The sequence below is a fragment of the Rhinoderma darwinii genome, unplaced genomic scaffold (assembly GCF_050947455.1).
Source record: "Rhinoderma darwinii isolate aRhiDar2 unplaced genomic scaffold, aRhiDar2.hap1 Scaffold_590, whole genome shotgun sequence".
NCBI lineage: Eukaryota > Metazoa > Chordata > Amphibia > Anura > Rhinodermatidae > Rhinoderma > Rhinoderma darwinii.
The window spans coordinates 24,069-46,500 of record NW_027464144.1 but is presented as its reverse complement, the minus strand read 5'-3'; the positions used below and the strand labels follow the sequence as shown (position 1 = coordinate 46,500).

Here is a 22,432-nt window from a genome sequence, read left to right as displayed (position 1 = left end):
CTGTGCAGGAGTAGTCATCATGTTCATTTTCTTTTTAGAGGCTCTGAGCACTACTTTCAGGTGAAGAAGGGGTTAAATTTCTGTGCTCAGGACGCCCTCTAGTGGCTAATGTATAAACAACGTGTTCTTCCCCTTTAAGAGGTGTCCGTCAATAGCCTGGCCCCATAATGTCATTTATACTTCCATCCAGAGATTGAATTCACTTACAGCTGAGGGTTTGTTACAATTGTATCTAGTCCAGGCACTGAAGAGGAGGATCTAGTCTATAGAGTTTGATGGAATGCTTGCCATCGGCCATTCATAAACGGAATGCCAAAAGTACAGTGAAGACTGACACATGCACAGGAGAGAAAGCTGCGATATCAGAGTGCAGATTTAAATGTCATGCAGGGTGCGTGGAAAGCTGGGTGACCACCACCACGGGCTCTGTAATGGCATATACCATGTAATGTGGGCCGGGTGGTATGAGGTCAATGTGCAGGGAAATCGCAGAAAAAAATGGGACATGGATAACTTCAAAACCACAAAAAAGGGCATACTTACTAAGTGGGTGGGGGAAAACCCGTTCCCCACAGGATGCAGACAGGTAAAAAACTGCTTCAGAAGGAGAGTGCATTAAATAGTGATAGCCCCTCCCACTATTCTTGAGGGGCGTGGCCAACTAAGTGCTCACAAGTGTGCGATAAATGAGTGTCTGTTAGTGTAGTGCTGGGGTGTGAATGTGTATGTATGGAAGTGTCAGAACTGTGATAATGTAATAATAAATAAGAGTGATGAATGGGGGTCAGCGCTGTGACTAGTACATGGGGGGTCAGTGCTGTGACTAGTACATGGGGGGTCAGTGCTGTGACTAGTACATGGGGTGTCAGCACTGTGACTAGTACATGGGGTGTCAGCACTGTGACTAGTACATGGGGTGTCAGCACTGTGACTAGTACATGGGGGGTCAGCGCTGTGACTAGTACATGGGGGGTCAGTGCTGTGACTAGTACATGGGGGGTCAGTGCTGTGACTAGTACATGGGGTGTCAGCACTGTGACTAGTACATGGGGTGTCAGCACTGTGACTAGTACATGGGGGGTCAGCGCTGTGACTAGTACATGGGGGGTCAGTGCTGTGACTAGTACATGGGGGGTCAGTGCTGTGACTAGTACATGGGGGGTCAGTGCTGTGACTAGTACATGGGGTGTCAGCACTGTGACTAGTACATGGGGTGTCAGCACTGTGACTAGTACATGGGGGGTCAGCGCTGTGACTAGTACATGGGGGGTCAGTGCTGTGACTAGTACATGGGGGGTCAGTGCTGTGACTAGTACATGGGGGGTCAGCGCTGTGACTAGTACATGGGGTGTCAGCACTGTGACTAGTACATGGGGTGTCAGCACTGTGACTAGTACATGGGGGGTCAGCGCTGTGACTAGTACATGGGGGGTCAGTGCTGTGACTAGTACATGGGGGGTCAGTGCTGTGACTAGTACATGGGGTGTCAGCACTGTGTAATACATGGGGGGATAATGTGCTGGTCGTCAGGCATAGCATATCTTGCCGTATCGCAGCCTATTTGTAACTGTTCGCTAAGGCGGGCTGCTCTGCATGCCAAACCAAACGCCAGCGCATCATGCCCTCCCAGCATATAAGACCCGGCCGCGTCCTGAAAAAAGTATATATAGTAAAAATATCCATATAACATGGGGTATTCGTTGTTATTTTGACCAAAATACGCAAAGCTCGCGACCCAACGTCAAGGATCCCCAGTGCCCTGCGAGTCCCTAACTAGAACTTTTCGTTCCTAATTTAAAAACAACAGCAGAAAAAAATGGGACATAGATAACAACAAAACCACAAACAAGGCCATACTTACTAAGTGTGTGTGTGGGGGGGGGGGGGGGGTGAAAACGGATTTTCACCCACCCACTTAGTAAGTGTGGCCTTTTTTGTGGTTTTACAATTATGGAATTTGCCTGCAGTCACCACTAGGGGGAGCTCACTGCATACAGATATATACAGCTCCTATAGAGTTACATGATAACATTCTGCTGCCTCCAGTCACCACTAGGGGGAGCTCATTACATACAGATATATACAGCTCCCATAGAGTTACATGATAACATTCTGCTGCCTGCAGACACCACTAGGGGGAGCTCACTACATACAGATATATACAGCTCCCATAGAGTTACATGATAACATTCTGCTGCCTGCAGCCACCACTAGGGGGAACTCACTACATACAGATGTATACAGATCCCATAGAGTTACATGATAACATTCTGCTGCCTGCAGCCACCACTAGGGGGAGCTCACTACATACAGATGTATACAGATCCCATAGAGTTACATGATAACATTCTGCTGCCTGCAGCCACCACTAGGGGGAGCTCATTACATACAGATATATACAACTCCTATAGAGTTACATGATAACATTCTGCTGCCTGCAGCCACCACTAGAGGGAGCTCACTACATACAGATATATACAGCTCCCATAGAGTTACATGATAACATTCTGCTGCCTGCAGTCACCACTAGGGGGAGCTCACTACATGCAGATATATACAGCTCCCATAGAGTTACATGATAACATTCTGCTGCCTGCAGCCACCACTAGGGGGAGCTCACTACATACAGATGTATACAGATCCCATAGAGTTACATGATAACATTCTGCTACCTGCAGTCACCACTAGAGGGAGCTCACTACATACAGATATATACAGCTCCCATAGAGTTACATGATAACATTCTGCTGCCTGCAACCACCACTAGGGGGAGCTCACTACATACAGATATATACAGCTCCCATAGAGTTACATGATAACATTCTGCTGCCTGCAGTCACCACTAGGGGGCGCTCACTACACACAGATATATACAGCTCCCATAGAGTTACATGATAACATTCTGCTGCCTGCAGCCACCACTAGAGGGAGCTCAGTACATACAGATATATACAGCTCCCATAGAGTTACATGATAACATTCTGCTGCCTGCAGCCACCACTAGAGGGAGCTCAGTACATACAGATATATACAGCTCCCATAGAGTTACATGATAACATTCTGCTGCCTGCAGTCACCACTAGGAGGAGCTCACTACATACAGATATATACAGCTCCCATAGAGTTACATGATAACATACTGCTGCCTGCAGCCACCACTAGAGGGAGCTCAGTACATACAGATATATACAGCTCCCATAGAGTTACATGATAACATTCTGCTGCCTGCAGTCACCACTAGGGGGAGCTCACTACATACAGATATATACAGCTCCCATAGAGTTACATGATAACATTCTGCTGCCTGCAGTCACCACTAGGGGGGAGCTCACTACATACAGATATATACAGCTCCCATAGAGTTACATGATAACATTCTGCTGCCTGCAGTCACCACTAGGGGGTGCTCACTACATACAGATCTATACAGCTCCCATAGAGTTACATGATAACATTCTGCTGCCTGCAGTCACCACTAGGGGGAGCTTACTACATACAGATATATACAGCTCCCATAGAGTTACATGATAACATTCTGCTGCCTGCAGCCACCACTAGGGGGAGATCACTACATACAGATATATACAGCTCCCATAGAGTTACATGATAACATTCTGCTGCCTCCAGTCACCACTAGGTGGAGCTCACTACATACAGATATATATATCTCCCATAGAGTTACATGATAACATTCTGCTGCCTGCAGTCACCACTAGGGGGAGCTCACTACATACAGATATATACAGCTCCCATAGAGTTACATGATAACATTCTGCTGCCTGCAGCCACCACTAGGGGAAGCTCACTACATACAGATATATACAGCTCCCATAGAGTTACATGATAACATTCTGCTGCCTGCAACCACCACTAGGGGGAGCTCACTACATACAGATATATACAGCTCCCATAGAGTTACATGATAACATTCTGCTGCCTGCAGTCACCACTAGGGGGCGCTCACTACACACAGATATATACAGCTCCCATAGAGTTACATGATAACATTCTGCTGCCTGCAGCCACCACTAGAGGGAGCTCAGTACATACAGATATATACAGCTCCCATAGAGTTACATGATAACATTCTGCTGCCTGCAGCCACCACTAGAGGGAGCTCAGTACATACAGATATATACAGCTCCCATAGAGTTACATGATAACATTCTGCTGCCTGCAGTCACCACTAGGAGGAGCTCACTACATACAGATATATACAGCTCCCATAGAGTTACATGATAACATACTGCTGCCTGCAGCCACCACTAGAGGGAGCTCAGTACATACAGATATATACAGCTCCCATAGAGTTACATGATAACATTCTGCTGCCTGCAGTCACCACTAGGGGGAGCTCACTACATACAGATATATACAGCTCCCATAGAGTTACATGATAACATTCTGCTGCCTGCAGTCACCACTAGGGGGGAGCTCACTACATACAGATATATACAGCTCCCATAGAGTTACATGATAACATTCTGCTGCCTGCAGTCACCACTAGGGGGTGCTCACTACATACAGATCTATACAGCTCCCATAGAGTTACATGATAACATTCTGCTGCCTGCAGTCACCACTAGGGGGAGCTTACTACATACAGATATATACAGCTCCCATAGAGTTACATGATAACATTCTGCTGCCTGCAGCCACCACTAGGGGGAGATCACTACATACAGATATATACAGCTCCCATAGAGTTACATGATAACATTCTGCTGCCTCCAGTCACCACTAGGTGGAGCTCACTACATACAGATATATATATATCTCCCATAGAGTTACATGATAACATTCTGCTGCCTGCAGTCACCACTAGGGGGAGCTCACTACATACAGATATATACAGCTCCCATAGAGTTACATGATAACATTCTGCTGCCTGCAGCCACCACTAGGGGAGCTCTCTACATACAGATATATACAGCTCCCAGAGTTACATGATCACATTCTGCTGCCTGCAGTCACCACTAGGGAGCGCTCACTACATACAGATATATACAGCTCCCATAGAGTTACATGATAACATTCTGCTGCCTGCAGCCACCACTAGGGGGAGCTCACTACATACAGATATATACAGCTCCCATAGAGTTACATGATCACATTCTGCTGCCTGCAGTCACCACTACTATTTTCATATTTTCTAGGTACCACTGTTGTAACGATGGGTGCAGTTCAGTTCTCCCCTCCCTCATTACCAATCACGATCTGTTTGTATGTAGAATACTTTTTCTTTTATCAATCCAGTACAAAGCTTGACCGTAGAAAGATGCAATAAATATAAGACCATAAATATAGAAGTCCCAGCAGTGGCGGAAGATTTCGGATTTGAGTCCATATTCAATGAGGAGACGTTGCTGGAGAATGACAGACGTTCATTCACGTTGAGGGCGCCGTTTCGGGGGACCGCCCCCTTTTTTTTATATCCATCGGTATAGACCATAATACAATCAAGTCTTATTACAAACCCCCTCGTGATACAAAGTGTAAGATCATCGCCTGTAGAGCGGTCCGAGAATCGTCGTGTTGACGGTTTATCTCGTGTTTTTTATCACTTTTATGGTAAATATTATATTTTATTATTAATATCTCATTCTGTTCTGAGGAGCGCCCGGACTCCGGAACCCACAGAAACGCTGAAACCACAACTTTCACTTTCGGCCTCAAAGAATCTAAAATCCAGGAGACCTCCCTGTGGAGCGATCAGGTTTTTATTTGCACTTCTTCCAATATAAACCACCTGCGATCCAAGACCCTGCGGCCCGTTTGTTGGTAACGTCCAGCTCCGTCGTTCCCCCAAACGTTTTCTGTCGTTCCCGTCTACATCTTCCGACCCGTCCTTCGTGTCATTTCTCATTGTTCTCATTTCTGATCGATGTTCATTAAGACACAACTTAAGGAGCCGCATTGTCTTCCCGATGTAAACCGTCCCACATCCCGACATGTACACAACGCTCTTAGAATCACGTAACAAAATATCCTTTTATCGAAATATGATTGCCTTTCATTGGATGACAAAAACCTCCTCCTTTTATACTTGGCGGACATTTTTGACATGAAGGTTTTTGAATATTTTTATAAATTTTTAACATGAATATTTTTGAATTTATTTGACATGAATGTTGTTTAATATTTTTAACAATGGGAAGGTGCCATTTTTCGGGGTCTTCAGAATGGTCTGTTGGAAAACTTTCTTTGGTTCCCGATCAGCCCGTACTAATTGAATGGCCGTTTCTTTTCCTTTTCCATATACAAATTGTGGACGTTCCCGGGACCTAGTTCTGTATTTCGGGTCCCGTCTCCCCGTATTTATATACAACGCTTTCTATTCTATCTGAATGGCCGTCGTAACTGGAAACAAACGTGGATTTATTATCCTTCGATTTCTTCGGTCTCTGGGAATATATTCCCTCCCTCCCTCCCGACCGCTCCTCTTTACCTCCTCCCTGGGGAACCTCGATCCTCAAATTTCTCTACCAATTTTTTCCATATTAGTGAAATCTTCCCTATTTGAGTCCCCGGGGGATTCCTCTCCGCGTTTGGGGAGAATGAGGCCGATGGCTTCTCAGGGAGTGATTTCTATCTGTGGCTTTGGAGAATAACTTGTTACTTCTTCTCATTTATTATCTCCACATCCAAATAATGTAAAACGTCTCCATTCACTTCAAGTGTGAATTGTATCAACTCGTGGCGGCCATTCAATATGATTTATCTCTTCCGTATTACCACCCGGCAGTCGGGGTATGTTCACACCGCGTATCCGCCCTGGAGCCCGTGGGAATTCCGGACAAAAAACCGCACCAAATTGTGTTGCAGTTTTTTGGCCCAACGTCCGAAGCGGAAAACAGAAGGTAAAAAAATGCTATACTTACCCGTAGCCATGGCGACGTGTCCCTCAGACGTCCTGCAGCCCGGGGATGACGTTTCATCCCATGTGACCGTTGCAGCCTGTGATTGGCTGAAGCAGTCACATGGGATGAAACGTCATCCCTGGAGGCCGGCCTGGACAGAGAAGCAGAGAGTTCTGGGTAAGTATAATATATATATTTTTCTTTTTCTACCACATCGATTATCCTGTATATACGGCGCAGGTCGGATGGGGGAGGACGGAGCGGGAGCATGTTTGCTGTATCTTGCAGCCACCACTTCATTGTAACGAGAGGGATCCCACTCGTTTAACTCCTTAGATGCCGCGGTCAAAAGTGACCACGGAATCTAAGTGGTCATAAACAAGGGGCGGCCCCCCGTAACATTGCATCGCCCCGCCTCCCGTGAAGCGATTGCGGGGTGCTGATGGTAGGCACGGCAAAGCCTGGTTACCTGACGAATGCCCCCAGGACTGCCATCTTTGTACTCCTATGATGCCCAGTAGTGCTTCATAGGAGACGGTCAGTATAGCGATATACTGCAACACATTATTATTGCAGTATGTCATGCAAGCGATCCAACAGTCGCTGGTTCAAGTCCCCTAGAGGGACTAGTGGAAAAAGTTTTTTTTAATATATATATATAATACAGTCCGAAAGCAAATGGACACCGCACTCCAACATACCATAGATTAGGCCATGTGCTCGTTTCCAGTTCCTGGTCTCACGTGTGTTCAGAGCACAGCGTTCGCGTCCATCCACTACACATGTTCCAACCGGAAGTTCGGCCAAATGGAACGCACATGGCCGGAAAATCATTCCCGCGCATGCGCAAAAGATGCGTTCCAAGCGTGCTGGGCATGCGCGGACTACCAAGATCATCCATATTTTTATTTGGAAAGTGTAAAACATCCAGCAGGAAAGAGCCAAGGCCGGTATTGAAATAGATGAACGCTACAGAGATACCGCGAATACAAAGACACGACAGCTCCACCGCTATATGGAGGTCTGAATCGTATGTCATATACAGAATTTAACACAGCGATCGATCCGTGATCACCATCCACTATTATTCGCTTTGCACATATTTGGTAGTGACCTCATCGCAACTTGGGATTTTTGAGACATCCGTAACCATCATTTTAGTGAATGAAAAACGAATATCGATCTAGACAATTGATCGGATGAAGGGACGGGGAATCTAGCGGACGGCTCCTATGAATCCTGGTATAAAAAAGAGCAAGAACTGGATTACACGGCTCAAACCCGCTGTTTATTACATTTCCGTATCATATAATCTTGTTAAAGGGCCTGAAAAATATATTTTTCTTTGACACATTACAACAACAACAACAACAACAATGTATCTAAAAAATACAAAAAAGAAGAGAATCGATATACAGCATCTCAAAGGAATACAATATAGATAAAAGATGTAGGAGTCGGGTCCAAATAAGATCCAAAATCCTACATGTAAATTACACCTTCGAATAAAACCACCACCACAGCCCCCAAGGACCAAGGCAAATCACTCCCCCCCCCCCCACTGTTATTTTAGATGTGTGGACCATATGGATAGTCCACATTTAGTCCCTTGGGAGTCCTAGTCTCTAATCTAAAGATCCGCTCCAACTCCTTTCTTTTCGGGGCCGGTTCTCTGTCGCCGCCGCCGCGTCTCATTGGGGGAACAGAATCAATGATTCTAACTTTTAGTTGTTAAGCCCCATGTTTATTCTCCACAAAGGTGTCTTCACCCCGGTAAATCCCGTCTCCTTGTATTTATATTGGATCTATGATTTCTCATCCTCGGGGTCACCTCTGTTGTCGTCTCGCCCACATAATGGCGACCACACGGACCGCTTAGTAAATAAATGACAAAAGATGTGACACGTAAAGAAACCTCTGATGTTCATTACTCCACCTGTTTGGGGATGATTAAAGGTTCTCCCTTTGATCATATTGTTGCAAATATTGCAACCTATACATGGGTAGCAACTTTGTTTCGGGGGAGCCAGAAAAGTTTGTTTTTTGCAATTAGATCCAATGTCCGCCTTCACCACACTATTTTTAATAGTTTTACCCCTTCTGTTTGCCATCCTAGGCTTTTCTTGAAATTCAACAATTTTAGGGAACGCCCTACCTAATACCTTCCAATCCTTCCTCCAAAATCTCACTGATTTGTGAACTGATTCCTGAGAAAGTTGAAACAAAGGGTAAACGTGTCTTTTTAAATCTTATTTAAATTCCCATGTAGCAGGACCTTGTCTATCCAACATCTGCACCTTCCTTCCATTCGTCTCCAAGATATTTTTGGGATAACCCCTCTTAATAAATTCTGTGCACATTGGGTCAAGTCGAGAGGAAAGCTTGTCCTCTTGACTAACTACCCTCTTCACCCTGAAATTCCTGTAGTTGACATATTGAACCGGTCCAGATGAGAAAGACGTCGTCAATGTACCGTCACCACCGCATGACATGACTAAAGTGGTGGGATACATAGACGAGGTCCTCCTCAATCCGCCGCATGAGAATATTTGCGAATGGGGGGGCCATATTGGACCCCATTGCCGTCCCTCTCTTCTGTAAATAGAGTGTATCTCCTACCAAAAAATTGTTTTTCATAAGGATGAATTCAAGGAGTGATCTGACGAATTCAATTTTATCATCAGAAATGCCACTATCTCTCCAAATAGAAGAGTGAAGTATCAATGTCCTGCTGATGATCGATGGAAGTGTAAAGACTCCCTACATCAAGGGTGACCGGGACCGACTGGTCGGGTATCACAAGGTCCTGGATCCTGACCAGGAAGTCTGAGGTGTCCGTGATGCGAGAGTCCGCACCAATGGCAAATTGCCTCAAGATTTTGTCTATAAACAGGGACAAATAACGAGTCACTCCCTGATGCAATAGGACGCCCTGGAGGTCTAACAGGGTCTTTATGAATCTTTGGCAGAAGATTTAACACCGGAGTGACAGGAAATTAAACTTGTAAAAATTCACACAAATTTGTGTCAATAATTTTGTTAATAAATGCAAGTTGTGATGAGGTCACTACCAAATATGTGAAAAGCGAATAATAGTGGATGGTGATCACGGATCGATCGCTGTGTGAAATTCTGTATTTGACATATGATTCAGACCTCCATATAGCGGTGGAGCTGTCGTGTCTTTGTATTCGCGGTATCTCTGTAGCGTTCATCTATTTCAATACCGGCCTTGGCTCTTTCCTACTGGATGTTTTACACTTTCCAAATAAAAATATGTATGATCTTCATAGTCCGCGCATGCCCAGCACGCATGGAACGTATCTTTTGCACATGCGCGGGAATGATTTTCCGGCCATGTGCGTTCCATTTGGCCGAACTTCCGGTTGGGCGCCATCTTGGAACATGCGTAGTTAAAAAAACAAAAACAAAAAAAAAAAACATTTTCCCATTTTCCTCCCGAGCACAATGTAATTTTTTTTTAAAATAAAATTAACGTAACTGGCATCGTCGCATCTGTAAAAGTCTGAACTATTACAATATAACGTTATTTATCTCGCATGGTGAACGCCCAAAAAAAAATAATAATAAAACCCCAGAATCGCTGTTATTTGGTCACTTCATCTCCCACAAAAAAATGGAATAAAAAGTGATCAAAAATTCTCATGTAGCCCAAAATGGTAAAAAAATTAGAAACTACAGCTCGCCCCGCAAAAAATAAGCCGAAAATCCGAAAAATGGTTGCTGCGGGAAAAGGTTAAACATCCGCGTTGGATCCCCATTTAAACCTTCGGACACCTTGTCATCGGTGAGTTGGTTTTCTGCTTCCTGACCAGATTTCCTTTTATCCGTGATCGCCGCCGCGCCGCCTTTGTCGCCTCCCTTTATTATAATGGGATTGTCCCGTTTCTATCGATTTAACGCTTGTTGTCGGGAAAAATTATATTTGGCGATTTTATTACAATTCTCCCATTTCTCCATCACCTCACTGACAACAATTTGCTGGAAAGAATTAAACTGATTGCTTACAAGATCAGGGGACCCGCAGTATCTGTGTCCGTAGAGGTTACATCTGTACTTGTATCCGCGTTGCCGATCCTGCATTTGTTTTCCCGTATAGTCCTGCGTTCATCGGCCCATGTACAGTGAAGGAAATAATTATTTGATCCCTTGCTGATTTTGTAAGTTTGCCCACTGTCAAAGTCATGAACAGTCTAGAATTTTTAGGCTAGGTTAATTGTACCAGTGAGAGATAGATTATATATAAAAAAAAAAGAAAATCACATTGTCAAAATTATATATATTTATTTGCATTGTGCACAGAGAAATAAGTATTTGATCCCTTTGGCAAACAAGACTTAATACTTGGTGGCAAAACCCTTGTTGGCAAGCACAGCAGTCAGACGTTTTTTGTAGTTGATGATGAGGTTTGCACACATGTTAGATGGAATTTTGGCCCACTCCTCTTTGCAGATCATCTGTAAATCATTAAGATTTCGAGGCTGTCGCTTGGCAACTCGCATCTTCAGCTCCCTCCATAAGTTTCAATGGGATTAAGGTCTGGAGACTGGCTAGGCCACTCCATGACCTCAATGTGCTTCTTTTTGAGCCACTCCTTTGTTGCCTTGGCTGTATGTTTCGGGTCATTGTCGTGCTGGAAGACCCAGCCACGAGCCATTTTTAATGTCCTGGTGGAGGGAAGGAGGTTGTCACTCAGGATTTGACGGTACATGGCTCCATCCATTCTCCCATTGATGCGGTGAAGTAGTCCTGTGCCCTTAGCAGAGAAACACCCCCAAAACATAATGTTTCCACCTCCATGCTTGACAGTGGGGACGGTGTTCTTTGGGTCATAGGCAGCATTTCTCTTCCTCCAAACACGGCGAGTTGAGTTAATGCCAAAGAGCTCAATTTTAGTCTCATCTGACCACAGCACCTTCTCCCAATCACTCTCAGAATCATCCAGATGTTCATTTGCAAACTTCAGATGGGCCTGTACATGTGCCTTCTTGAGCAGGGGGACCTTGCGGGCACTGCAGGATTTTAATCCATTACGGCGTAATGTGTTACCAATTGTTTTCTTGGTGACTGTGGTCCCAGCTGCCTTGAGATCATTAACAAGTTCCCCCCGTGTAGTTTTCGGCTGAGCTCTCACCTTCCTCAGGATCAAGGATACCCCACGAGGTGAGATTTTGCATGGAGCCCCAGATCGATGTGGATTGACAGTCATTTTGTATGTCTTCCATTTTCTTACTATTGCACCAACAGTTGTCTCCTTCTCACCCAGCGTCTTACTTATGGTTTTGTAGCCCATTCCAGCCTTGTGCAGGTCTATGATCTTGTCCCTGACATCCTTAGAAAGCTCTTTGGTCTTGCCCATGTTGTAGAGGTTAGAGTCAGACTGATCATTGAGTCTGTGGACAGGAGTCTCTTATACAGGTGACCATGTAAGAGCTGTCTATAATGCAGGCACCAAGTTGATTTGGAGCAGTAACTGGTCTGGAGGAGGCTGAACTCTTAATGGTTGGTAGGGGGTCACATACTTATTTCTCTGTGCACAATGCAAATAAATAGATATCATTTTGACAATGTGATTTTCTGTTTTTTTTTTTATATAATCTATCTCTCACTGGTAAAATTAACCTAGCCTAAAAATTCTAGACTGTTCATGTCTTTGACAGCGGGCAAACTTACAAAATCAGCAAGGGATCAAATACTTATTTCCTCCACTGTATACACTCTATTATGTTGGTAATCGCGAGTTTCTTTCAAACGTGTTCAATTTACTCTGTAAGAGCGAAGCTTTCAGCTTTTCAATATTTGTTTTAAGCTTCTCCTGTACCCGATTGTAATCTTCAAATGTAGATGATTTTTAAAGTCCATATGAATTTAAAGCGGCTCTGTCACCACATTATAAGTGCCCTGTCTTCTATATAAGGAGATCGGCGCTGTGATGTAGGTGACAGTAATGCTTTTTATTTAGAAAAACGATCTATTTTAAACCACTTTATGAGCGATTTTTAGATTTATGGTAATGAGTTTCTTAATGCCCAAGTGGGCGTGTTTTACTTTAGACCAAGTGGGCGTTGTACAGAGGAGTGTATGACGCTGACCAATCAGTGACCAATCAGCGACCAATCAGCATCATGCACTTCTCTCCATTCATTTATACAGCACATAGTGATATAGATATATCACTATGTGCAGCCTCATACACACACTATAACATTACTGTAGTGTCCTGATAATGAATAGACATTACCTCCAGCCAGGACGTGATGTGTATTCAGAATCCTGACACGTCTGTAACGTCTCTGTGAGATTTACAGCAAGGCAAGCATAATCTCGCGAGATTACGATGTAACCTGTCATTTCAAACGAGATTACACTTACCTTGCTTTAAATCTCACAGAAAAGATTCAGAAGTGTCAGGATTCTGAATACACGTGACGTCCTGCCTGGAGGTAATGTATATTCATTATCAGGACACGTCAGTAATGTTATAGTGTGTGTATGTGGCTGCACATAGTGATATAACGATATCGCTAGTGCAGTGTAAATGAATGGAGAGAAGTGTATGACGCTGATTGGTCACTGATTGGTCAGCGTCATACACTCCTCTGTACAACGCCCACTTGGTCTAAAGTAAAAACACGCCCAGTTGGGCATTAAGCAACTCATTACCATAAATCTAAAAATCGCTCATAAAGTGGTAAAAATAGATCGTTTTTCTAAATAAAAAGCATTACTGTCACCTACATCACAGCGCCGATCACATTATAAAGGAGACGGGGCACTTATAATGGGGTGACAGAGACTCTTTAAATCACTTCCTGCAGCCACCACTAGAGGGAGCTCACTACATGCAGATATATTTAGCTCTGATAGAGTTATCAAAGGGGAGAGAAAAGACATGGACCACACATCCACTGTATACTATGATCAATGCGGCTAGGCAAAATATTTAAATATGAACGAGAGGTTCTTTGTAACATTTTGATCAAATTGTATGCAAGCCCACTTGCCATTTCGCGGAGACCTCTAAAAGTGGGTCCCTACTCTAGCGGTTGCAGCACTGATAGTTACATAATAACATTCTGCTACCTGCAGCCACCTCTAGAGGGAGCGCTCTACATACAGATATATACAGCTCCCATAGAGCTACATAATAATCTGATGTCACCACTAGGGGGAGCTCACTACATACAGATGTATACAGCTCCCATAGAGTTACATGATAACATTCTGCTACCTGCAGCCACCACTAGGGGGAGCACACTACATACAGATATATACAGCTCCCATAGAGTTACATGATAACATTCTGCTACCTGCAGCCACCACTAGGGGGAGCTCACTACATACAGATGTATACAGCTCCCATAGAGTTACATGATAACATTCTGCTGCCTGCAGTCACCACTAGGGGGAGCTCACTACATACAGATATATACAGCTCCCATAGCTACATGATAACATCCTGCAGCCACCACTAGGGGGAGCTCACTACATACAGATATATACAGCTCCCATAGAGTTACATAACATTCTGCTGCCTGCAGTCACCACTAGAGGGAGCTCATTACATACAGATATATACAGTTCCCATAGAGTTACATGATAATTCTGCTGCCTGCAGCCACCACTAGGGGGAGCTCATTACATACAAAGTGAGTTCAATACCTTCTGCATTTGTCTATATGTAGTGAGCTCCTCCTAGTGGTGACTGCAGGTATCATTGTATACAACGGAGAGCAGAGGAGTTGGAGCTCTTATGAAGATATATTATGAAATTCTGACATGAACTGTTATAAAACATTACATTACTCGTGTGCACGGCCTTCTTCAGGCTCTGTTCACATTGATGTTTTTCTCTGTTCCGTCAGGCTTGAAGGTTTTTACCAGGAGGGATAGCTCAGTCTGTAGCAATAATCTAAGTAATCATAAATGTCAGAAACCTGCGGACCCCATGTCACGATCTGTGGGTATGTGGACCCACTTCGCCGTACAGCCGTAGCGGGATAGCAGCTGGCCAAACCGTGTACCAAGTCAATGTGTATATAGTCCAAGCACAAGGGTACCTGTAGCAGTTCAGACAGTAGCGACGGCTGGGCTCAGATGGGACCTTGGCAGCAGGCAACAGGCGTGGCCAACGACACGACTCCAACTCTCTAAGGCACAGGAACAATGGTAGCACGGGATACAGGATACAGGTAGCAGGATCGGGAACACTGGGAACTGGATAACACTAAGGGACCATCTGCAAGACTAACACGGGTAACACAACAACGCTCAGGCAATGAGTGAAAGGGCAGAACCCTTCTTATAGTCCAGGGTGACCATGGGTTAATTGATAAGTATTTTTATGTGCGCGGGCTGGGTTTTTAAGGCCAGGCACGAGCGTGCGCGCGCACCCTACGGGACACCGCAGAACGGAGCAGAGGTGAGCGCTGGCATCTCCTGGGTGCTCACAAATCCATGGCTGCGGCCGTCGGGGGGTGAGTCCCAACAGTCCACGGCCGTGGACGCTAAACCCCATTATAAGTGAACGGGCTCCGCCTGCCATTTCTTATTTCCCCCCAATAATAAAAATGATTACAAGCTAAAGGGGTATTCCCATATTACCAACGTGATATGGCATGAATGTCTGATAAGTGCGGGCCCCACCTCTAGGACATGCACACGTCTTTAGAACGTGCACTTCCCGATCCCTGTTTTGTCTGGTCAGGTGTCTGGTGCGGCCTGGTGGAGGAGGAATGGTGCGGTGGATGTGATGGAATCAGGGGCGTAGCTAAAGGCTCATGGGCCCGGGTGCAAGAATTTAGCTTGGGCCCCCCTACCCCTCCCCAACACCACCATCATCAGACCCCTGCGCACATCCATGCCCAGACGCCTTGCACACAGTATAATGCCCAATACAGTATAATGCCCCCATATCAGCCCCCATACAGTATAATGCCCCCCATAACAGCCCCATAGCGTATAATGCTCCCCATATCAGCCCCCATAGTATAATGCCCCACATAGCTTCCCCCATGCAGTGTAATGCCCTCATATGTGCATAATAGAAAAATAGCATAATTACTTACCTTTCCCCGTTCCTTCGCCTCCTCCGGTCTGTGCTATGAGTGACTCGGTGCAGACAGGCACGATGATGCCGCTGCATCCCGCCTGCCTGCTTCAGGCCGCTCAGAGCACAGTGAATGCTTTAGCAAGGAGACGTCAGCTCCTTGCTCCAGCATTGTATGGAAGCGGGACCTCGGTGAGTGACTCGCGACCCCCTGGAGGTCTTCACACGACCACCCAGGGGGACGCGACCCACAGTGCGTAATGTATTGTGTTGTTTGCAATGGAGAGAGGAGGGGGACGACTGTAATTTAACGTGCCCCCTCTCCACTGCAAACAACACATTACATTACAAAACAACACAATACATTACATGACAACACAATACAACACAACACAATACAACACATTACATTGCAGACTGTGCAGCTCACCTGGAGTCCTCCGCACAGACACTTCCACTGCACTGGCTGGAAGACGTCACGTGACAACACGGTCACATGGTACACTAAGTGTACCATGTGACCGTAACCAGGAAGTGCCGGCTTCACAGCACAGAAAATGTATTTAACAAGCATGCTGTATGGCACTAGCTGCGACCCCTATAGCTACGGCACCGGCTGCGACCCCTATAGCTACAGCACCGGCTGCGACCCCTAAAGCTACGGCACCGGCTGCGACCCCTATAGCTACGGCACTGGCTGCGACCCCTATAACTACGGCACCGGCTGCGACCCCTAAAGCTACGGCACTGGCTGCGACCCCTATAGCTACGGCACTAGCTGCGACCCCTATAGCTACGGCACTGGCTGCGACCCCTATAGCTACGGCACTAGCTGCGACCCCTATAGCTACGGCACTGGCTGCGACCCCTATAGCTACGGCACTGGCTGCGACCCCTATAGCTACGGCACTGGCTGCGACCCCTATAGCTACGGCACTGGATGGAATTTCCCCTTCAGGACCAGACACCGTTTGGCTGTTTTTGATATTCGGCAGGTGAGCGACTCTGACGTTTTATTTGCTGGGCTGGCGATTATGATTTTTGCAACTTTTGTTTGTTAATGTTGTTAATTTTTTCTTCCTTTTTTATAATTGTAACTTTTTGAATTAAAAAAAAAAATAGTAACAAAAAAACGTTATTACATTCAAGCTGATTCTTTCTGGTAATAATTTAGTGTTATATCGTCATTGTCTCTATTTTAGAGTAATTGGGTCGGGGTGACGACGATGATTAGTGGGAGGAGCGGTTTCTTTTTGGGAGGTGTTTTATAGGTTTTTGTTTTTTTTTGTACTTTCTTTTCCCGGTCTTCTCTCCAGGGTCCCTGTCAGTCTCTAAGGCCCCATTCACACGACCGTAGATTTAGTCCGTAATTACGGACCTTTCATTTCTATGGCCGACGAACACCTTCCCGTATATTTACGGGAACGTGTCCGTGCCGTAGAAACCTTCCATAAAAGATAGGACATGTTCTATTTTTTTATTTTACGGACTTTCTAATTGGAGCTCGACCGATGACTGTCCGCAGCTGGCCGGTCCCGTAATCACGGACTTATTCCACTAGGTTTATGTGTTTTATAATGGGGCCCTAGGGGTGACGCGTGCGCCTTACGGCGGGTACATCGGGGGCATTCGTTAGAGGTATACACTGGGAGGATTTAGTAAATGTCCAACATCCACTGCAAACACCAATGTGATCAAAGACTAAAAGATATGGCCAGAATTGTGCGAGCGCCCCGTGTGGTGGGAGTTTATAACCCGCCATTGCTTGACTTGTCACATCTGCCGATGACTGAGGGTGACCGCGGCGGCGCTGTCAGGACTGATCTGCGGACCAGACGATCACATTACAAGTCGTCACCCCGATACAGTAACGTCTCCTGCTCCAACGTCCAATGATTCAGTATTTGTAGGATCAATAATTCAGGATTATTTACATGAGATGTCGTTTCCTGCGATTTCCGTGATCCCGGCAAAAACTGTGACAAAAAATATATCCTGGAAAGAAATCATTTATGTTTCAGTTTTGTGATGTCCTGACAACACATCTTGTTACCACTAGATGGCGAGCACAACTATTCTGTAATAAAGAAGTGCTGTCTATACTGTGTGTTATCTGTGGTGTTACATAGGACTGCAGGTAACATCTACTACATTATCTGTACTCAGAGAGTTATCACTGTGTTATCTGTGGTGTTACATAGGACTGCAGGTAACATCTACTACATTATCTGTACTCAGATAGTTATCACTGTGTTATCTGTGGTGTTACATAGGACTGCATGTAACACTACTACATTATCTGTACTCAGAGAGTTATCACTGTGTTATCTGTGGTGTTACATAGGACTGCAGGTAACATCTACTACATTATCTGTACTCAGAGAGTTATCACTGTTATCTGTGGTGTTACATAGGACTGCAGGTAACATCTACTACATTATCTGTACTCAGAGAGTTATTACTGTGTGATATCTGTGGTGTTACATAGGACTGCAGGTAACATCTACTACATTATCTGTAATCAGAGAGTTATCACTGTGTTATCTGTGGTGTTACATAGGACTGCAGGTAACATCTACTACATTATCTGTACTCAGAGTCATCACTGTGTTATCTGTAGTGTTTCATAGGACTGCAGGTAACATCTACTACATTATCTGTACTCAGAGAGTTATCACTGTGTTATCTGTGGTGTTACATAGGACTGCAGGTAACATCTACTATATTATCTGTACTCAGAGAGTTATCACTGTGTTATCTGTGGTGTTACATAGGACTGAAGGTAACATCTACTACATTATCTGTACTCAGAGAGTTATCACTGTGTTATCTGCGGTGTTACATAGGACTGCAGGTAACACTACTACATTATCTGTACTCAGAGAGTTATCACTGTGTGTTATCTGTGGTGTTACATAGGACTGCAGGTAACATCTACTACATTATCTGTACTCAGAGAGCTATCACTGTGTTATCTGTGGTGTTACATAGGACTGCAGGTAACACTACTACATTATCAGTAATCAGAGAGTTATCACTGTGTTATCTGTGGTGTTACATAGGACTGCAGGTAACATCTACTACATTATCTGTACTCAGAGAGTGATCACTGTGTTATATGTGGTGTTACATAGGACTGCAGGTAACACTACTACATTATCAGTAATCAGAGAGTTATCACTGTGTTATCTGTGGTGTTACATAGGACTGCAGGTAACATCTACTACATTATCTGTACTCAGAGCGTTATCACTGTGTTATCTGTGGTGTTACATAGGACTGCAGGTAACATCTACTACATTATCTGTACTCAGAGAGTTATCACTGTGTGTTATCTGTGGCTTACATAGGACTGCAGGTAACACTACTACATTATCTGTACTCAGAGCGTTATCACTGTGTTATCTGTGGTGTTACATAGGACTGCAGGTAACATCTACTACATTATCTGTATTCAGAGAGTTATCACTGTGTTATCTGTGGTGTTTCATAGGACTGCAGGTAACATCTACTACATTATCTGTACTCAGAGAGTTATCACTGTGTTATCTGTGGTGTTACATAGGACTGCAGGTAACACTACTACATTATCTGTACTCAGATAGTTATCACTGTGTTATCTGTGGTCTTACATAGGACTGCAGGTAACATCTACTACATTATCTGTACTCAGAGAGTTATCACTGTGTTATCTGTGGTGTTACATGGGACTGCGGGTAACATCTCCTATATTATCTGTACTCAGAGAGTTATCACTGTGTTATCTGTGGGGTTACATAGGACTGCAGGTAACATCTACTACATTATCTGTACTCAGAGAGTTATCACTGTATTATCTGTGGTGTTACATAGGACTGCAGGTAACATCTACTACATTATCTGTACTCAGAGAGTTATCACTGTGTTATCTGTGGTGTTACATAGGACTGCAGGTAACATCTACTACTTTATCTGTACTCAGAGAGTAATCACTGTGTTATCTGTGGTGTTACATAGGACTGCAGGTAACATCTACTACATTATCTGTTCTCAGAGAGTTATCACTGTGTTATCTGTGGTGTTACATAGGACTGCAGGTAACACTACTACATTATCTGCACTCAGAGAGTTATCACTGTGTTATCTGTGGTGTTACATAGGACTGCAGGTAACATCTACTACATTATCTGTACTCAGAGAGTTATCACTGTGTTATCTGTGGTGTTACATAGGACTGCAGGTAACATCTACTACATTATCTGTACTCAGAGAGTTATCACTGTGTTATCTGGGGTGTTACATAGGACTGCAGGTAACACTACTACATAATCTGTACTCAGAGAGTTATCTCTGTGATGTTACATGGGACTGCAGGCTGTACTGTAGACAGGTATAGGTTGGCGTCTCCTCTGCTGTAATGGTATCTGCTCGTGGCTGGAGAGGTAATATCCAGTTTTGCTATTTGGTTCTACGTATATAATGATTTCCGTTTCAATCATCAGCAAATCTGCAGCGTGAATAATAATCCATCCTCGTACGACACGTGCGTTTTAATTGTGACGTTACTCAGAATTGCGGTATCCGCGGTATATTTTATAAATGTCGCATTGCACATCTGCTTCAATAAGTGATGTACTGATTGGATACATTTGTCTGAATGTTACCAGTTTTAGCCACGCCCCTGGCTGAATACACTGAGACGTTGTTTGCGCCATTTATTTCTCCTGCAGATACCGGAGTCTCGCGGGGTCCGGTCCGGGCGGTCTATATACAGCGCAGGATCTGGTGATGTCACTGGCAGTAACCAATGTCGAAACCTTGACACTAAATATTTGTTTTCTATGTCCCCCTCCTACAGCCCTTCACCTGCACGGGAAGAATCGAAAGGCGTGGAGGATCAGGCGTTACCGCTCATCCCTAAGCCACTCCCCCGAGTGTTTCCTAGAGATCCGTCTTTTACGCCAATCCAGCCCCCGCCCCGCGACGGTGAGTATTTATTTCACCATGGGAACGTCTCATCTGTGGGAGCAGTGATGTCATCGAGTGCTCCGAATACAGGCCAGAAAATCTAGAGACCTCAAATGTTCATGACCATTTTCAATATGTCTGCTTGTTGTCAGTGAACGAGAATTTTGTTTACATCAAGAGCCTGACGTTGGTCCTGATCTAATATGCCTCACAGCTGATGATTTGTTACAATTGTATCCAGTCTAGACAGACCTCTGTGAGATAAACAGTCTGGACTCTAAACTGATACATTTTGCCTGCACTGATACATTGTAACAAAACGTCAGCTGTAAGATCTTTTAGGTCAGGACGAGGTTTTCAGCCTCTACATATAAAAAACAATGTTCATATTTACTGACAGCAAGCAGGGATTTTGAAAACGGTGAGGAATTAAAACACATGGTCTATTATATAAGGATTACGTTTTTTTACGTCTGGATTTTTCCCACCTCTATTTTTTTCAGGTCCTCAGAAGCCGGAGATACGAGACCCCGACCTAGGAAGCTTCTATGAGCTGAGCCGAGACGTACGTGAAATTGCGCTTTTATTTATTTAGGGGTAAATAATGTGCGGCCACGAGGCGTCCCCCCACGGAGGATTTGCTGATCTGCCGCCAGTAACTCCCCATTGACTTGGTCTGGACAGTAATGCATTTTTCTATGGAACGTCTGTCATGTGTGAACGGTCATGTAGACTTTCCTGCTCCTCATTGTTTCACTTTTCATTATCCTCTTCTCTCTTAAAGGGCCAGTCCTGTAAATGAAGCTGAATCGGTGCATAAAGAGAAGTTTGGTCATTTTCGAAGAGACTTTGCTACTTTTCTTTCATTTCCGTATCTTGAGAATGAAGTGAGGAAATGAAACAAAGTCTCTAAGAAAGTTCAGAACTTTACATTGTACAAGGATTCCGCGTCATTTACAGGAGAATGGACACCGGCCCTTTAAAGCCAAGAATGACCAGTTTATGAGTCTTGTCCAGGTCAGTAGGTTGGGGGATGGGGGGGCGGACGCGCTGCCTGGTGAACTTTCCTTCTGAATTGTACTCGAGTATAAGATACCGACCTGTGCAGGTCACCTGATCCTCTGCGCAGTTCCTTTAATTTCAGCGCTGTTTTTGGGGAAGCAGATTTTTGTGGGGAACATTAGAGATGAATCGTCTGTGACCAGCGCTGTGAATCTTCATCCCGCACAGATTGATGGAATCGCTCTCACCGGATTCCGGCGGCTAAATGTTGACAGCCCAGAGACTGATGGCGACCTGATCAGAAGAGACTCTGCAGAATACGAGGAAGTCCCCCCCATGTAAGTTTATTCTTCACCTGAGTCACCATAAGGCGAAGGACTCATGGAGAACGAAAGGGGCATGTGGCATGTGAATTGTTTGGTACACGTCGTACGCCCCCACACGGACATCGCGTGGCATAGTCATGTGACCGCGTTGGTAGCTCTGACTCCAAACCTAATAACAAATGATGTAAAAGAAAAATATAATCCTCCTGGTTCAGAAAATACACTTT

The 22,432-nt window shown here is 44.7% G+C and overlaps 1 protein-coding gene across 1 annotated transcript in view; it reads left to right on the top strand.

The window, feature by feature from the left end:
• The window catches only part of LOC142724830 (uncharacterized), a gene marked incomplete at its 3' end in the record, with an annotated part of 57,616 nt that extends 35,399 nt beyond the window's left edge, over positions 1-22,217 (top strand). Inside the window, exons 3-5 of the mRNA XM_075848967.1 lie at positions 20,768-20,895; positions 21,381-21,442; positions 22,108-22,217. Of these exons, the coding sequence (XP_075705082.1) occupies positions 20,768-20,895; positions 21,381-21,442; positions 22,108-22,217 (300 nt within the window). The remainder of the gene's footprint in view (positions 1-20,767; positions 20,896-21,380; positions 21,443-22,107) is intronic.
• Between the last annotated feature and the right edge of the window lie 215 nt (positions 22,218-22,432).